The 3,878-nt window shown below is 43.6% G+C and overlaps 1 protein-coding gene across 1 annotated transcript; it reads right to left on the reverse strand.

Annotated features, from left to right (window-relative positions):
- Nucleotides 1-1,948: 1,948 nt before the first annotated feature.
- LOC126763694 (odorant receptor 59a-like) lies at nt 1,949-3,300 on the reverse strand. The gene is made up of 2 exons (XM_050481435.1): nt 2,567-3,300; nt 1,949-2,488 (listed from the first exon to the last, which is right to left on the reverse strand). The coding sequence occupies exons 1-2, from the start codon at nt 3,298-3,300 to the stop codon at nt 2,077-2,079; spliced, it is 1,146 nt and encodes a 381-aa protein (XP_050337392.1). The 3' UTR covers nt 1,949-2,076.
- Between the last annotated feature and the right edge of the window lie 578 nt (nt 3,301-3,878).

A 3,878-nucleotide genomic window follows, 5' to 3' on the forward strand; every position in this document is an offset into this window, starting at 1 on the left:
AGTGCAAGGCGTCGCGAGGGGATGTGGCAGCAGTGCTGTCCCTGATTACAGGCTGGCAGACAAGTGCTGCCGCATTTGTGCCGCTCACTTGAGCGTGTGCGGAATATTTGACGCGGACGCTTTTGCGATAACAACAACAGCAACAGCGCGACTGGCAATCAGCACGTTGACGATACATCAGATACTCCACAGTTGCATTTTTCTCGTTTTTTCCAGCTGCTGTGCAAGTGGCAGAAGTTCAAAACTTTGATGTCATCAATGTGACAGCCAATAACAATTACAACCACAAGCGCCACGAATGTATGAACAGCTCGAAGCGGAGGCGAAGCGCCACGCTAATGATAGTCAACTTCAACTAGTTTGCGCACAAATGTAAAAGATATGCAATATATGGATATGGCCCAAAAGTCATATAGACAAGGAGTTAATGAAATTTGCGCAGAGACACACAGTGGTCTGTAAAACAGTTTAGTCGGCTTAAGAGCGAAGAACTTCTGCCTTTGTTCCACAAAGCAGCAAAAGCGTGATTTACTAAACCTTCTTCTTCTTTACTGGCGTAGACACCGCTTACGCGGTTATAGCCGAGTTAACAGCGCGCCAGTCGTTTCTTCTTTTCGCAAGGTGGCGCCAATTGGAGATTCCAAGGGAAGTCAGGTTCTTCTCCGCCTGGTCGTTCCAACGGAGTAGAGCTCTTCCTCTGCTTTCCTCGGCGCGTACTGCGTAGGATACTCTCAGAGCTGGTATGTTTTTATCCATTCGGACGACATGACCTAGCCAGGGCTCGTACAACTCATCGTTCTATTGACTGCGGTATTCGCCGATGACAATGTGCAAAGGACCATAAATTTTCCACAGAACTTCTCGAAAACTCGTAACGTCAACTCATCAGAAGTTGTCAACTTTCATGTCTCTGCACCATATAGCTGGACGGGAATAATGAGTGACTTATAGAGTTGGGTCTTTGTTCGGCGAGAGAGGACTTTACTTCTCAATTGCCTACTCAGTCCGAAGTAGCACCTGTTGGCAAAAGATATTCTGCTTTGGATTTCGAGGCTGACATTATTGTTGGTGTTAATACTCGTTCCAAGATAGACGAAATTGTCTACGACTTCGAAGTTATGACTATCAATAGTGACGTGGGAGCCTAGTCGCGAGAGTTTATTTGATGACAGGAGATATGGTTGTTGAGTCCAATGATATCAATATCATCGGCGCACGCCAGCAGCTGTGCACTCTTATTGAGAATTTTACTTGCTCGATTAAGCTCTGCAGCTCCAATTATTTTCTTTAGCAGCAGATTGATTGTTGATATCAAACGGCTTGGAGAAGTCCTTCCCGATTCTGACGGATCCATTACCCAGGTTAATTGGCGTAGATTTGGGGTCTCCCTTTTTGTGGATTGGCCAGAGCACACTTAAATTCCAATCGTCGGGCATGCTTTCGTCTGAACATATTATACAAAGAAGCTGATGTATGCACCTTATCAGTTCTTTGTAATCGTATATGAATAGCTCGGCCGACGATCCATCGGCCCTTGCCGCTTTGCTGTTCTTTAGACCGCTAATCGCTATTCGAACTTTTTCATGGTCGGGCAATGGGACGTCCCCTCTAACGTCATCGATTGGGGATCGGGTTTGCCAATCCCCTGGTATTATGATTTCACTGCCATTTAGCAGGCTGTAGAAGTGCTCCCTCCATAATTTCAGTATGCTTTGGGCATCAGTCATTAGATCACTTCTGTGTGTACCACAAGAGTATGCTCCCGTCTTAGAACCTTCTGTTAGTAGCCGCGTCTTTTCATAGAATTATTAACTAATTAGAAAAATATTCACGTTACTTGATGCACTGGTGGCAGTTCATATTATTACTGTTTTTTGGAAATGACGTCTAAGCTTCAACGCAGAGAGGAGTCGAAGATATAAAACGATTTAAAAGAGAACTAGTAAACTAATGCTGAAGCCATTAAACATTTATTGCACTGCCGAAAAGTAAAAGGTGCTAATATCTATAATGTTCTAATTTCTGATTTCTAGTTTCTACTTTTTCCATTTTCACAATTTGAATTGCGTTACAAAATTATTTGTAATTCAAAGCGAGCGTAAAGACAGAGTAAGCGCCCTTGCAAATGGCGATAAAGATTTGCATATTAATGCGAAACATGCCGCCGACGAAGACATGACGCGCCTTCAACGACTGCTCCAGGCACACAATCAAATTCTTCTTGAACGCTCGATTCTGGTCCACCCAGTTGCAGGAGAAGATCTTATAGGTCAAGCTTTCGAACTCGTACTCGAAGTGAGTGGCGTAGTAACAGGTGGGGAACACCTCCATTAGTGCGCCGAACATAAAAAAAACGTAATATGCGTACTCCAGAGCATTGTCAACAAAGAACATCGGGTAGATTATCACAATGGCCAAAAGTAGACTGGTGGAGATTATTAGAGCAAACAAGCCCATGCCAATTATGTCGACCAGCGTGCGTTGACAGCTAAAATAGCAGTGAGAAAATTGTTTTAATTTAATTATAAGAAAAATATTACTGATTCTGCTGGAAGTTTCAGCTCACTTCAATAGCATATTGTGATCCACAATGAAGTCCACGAAGTCCTGGTTATGTTGCTCTTGCGTTTTACCCTTGTCATAGCCGATGCGTGCCAAGCGCTGGCCAAGCAAATGAGTGTGCCCCGCCAACAAAGCTAGGCACACGGCACCGTAAGTGTCACTCATCAGATTTTGACTTATTTGCGTCAGGAGGCCAATAAATTGAAATATATGTGCCGTCACATAGCCGGCTGTACTGCCGTGCGGATCGAATGGAAAATATCCCGGATACATTAGGCGCCAGCCGTAAACGAAGCCCACATATAGCTGCGTCAACTCCGCCGTGACTGTCATGCCCACACAAATTACCTTGAACGCGTTCATAACTTTGGATGCGTTGGGGGCGGTGACTTTGCGGTAATATGTCAAATCTTTGGGATGATCTATGCGCGCGTAAAGTGTATTGTACATTTGCTCCAGATGACGCACTTTGTCAAAGTTTCGCCAAGTATTGTAAAACTTCAGCACACAAATGACGGATGGCAAGGAGATGGTGAGATTCAGCAGAGATCCTTGTAGCGTCTCCTCTTGCAACAGCCCAATCACCAGATGCACAGGATAACCGAGTGAGAAAATGACATTCACTAGTATCGAATAGGCCTTGTACATTTTTGGATACTTCGGGTGGGTCACCTGACCCATCCATTTCCAGATTGTCCAATGCGTTCGAAATATTCCCTTAACGTCTTCGAAGGCCATTCTGCGAGATTTTAGTGCCGCATTTAGGCGAGTGTTTGCCTTAAATACTTGGAAATTTGCTAATTGCTGTGAACATATGCGCGCTTAACGGTAATTTACTTTCATAATTGATACCGTTACGCCCAGGCAATCATTGAATTTTTAATGGCAATGTAATAACGGTGTTGCACTGCTAATGACCAGCACACCTACATCCTTACGACCCCTGAATATAAATGCATTAGTAAGGTTCTAGTACAACAAATACCGTTACAAGTTCACCATTACCGATACCTGTTGCTGGCGTTATTGCTTTTCACTGTTAAGTCTTTGGTGTCAATATCCCCTGCTTTCTTACTTTAAATTCCGAACAAGTGACAAGTAGTTTAAAAGTCACTAGTCACTAGTTGCAATCAGTAGATCTCTATGACCTCGAAAGTTCTATGATAAATTCTGGTGCGAAAATAGGTACGACTTCCTCATAAAGCGTTCTTCACTTGAAGCGAAAGTGCGTTCTTTCTTCTACATTTGTGTAATATTACAATTCACAGATTTAGTTTAAGCTCACCTATTTTTTCAGAACAGTGCTACGCTGGATG

This window comes from Bactrocera neohumeralis, chromosome 6, assembly GCF_024586455.1.
Source record: "Bactrocera neohumeralis isolate Rockhampton chromosome 6, APGP_CSIRO_Bneo_wtdbg2-racon-allhic-juicebox.fasta_v2, whole genome shotgun sequence".
NCBI classification, from domain to species: Eukaryota; Metazoa; Arthropoda; class Insecta; order Diptera; family Tephritidae; genus Bactrocera; species Bactrocera neohumeralis.

Bases quoted from the DNA above. Each gene is read 5' to 3' on its own strand.
- LOC126763694 (XM_050481435.1), bottom strand. From the start codon at position 3,300: ATGGCCTTCGAAGACGTTAAGGGAATATTTCGAACGCATTGGACAATC. The intron at 2,489-2,566 runs GTGAGCTGAAAC...CTGCTATTTTAG, and splicing joins GATCACAATATGCTATTGAA to CTGTCAACGCACGCTGGTCG.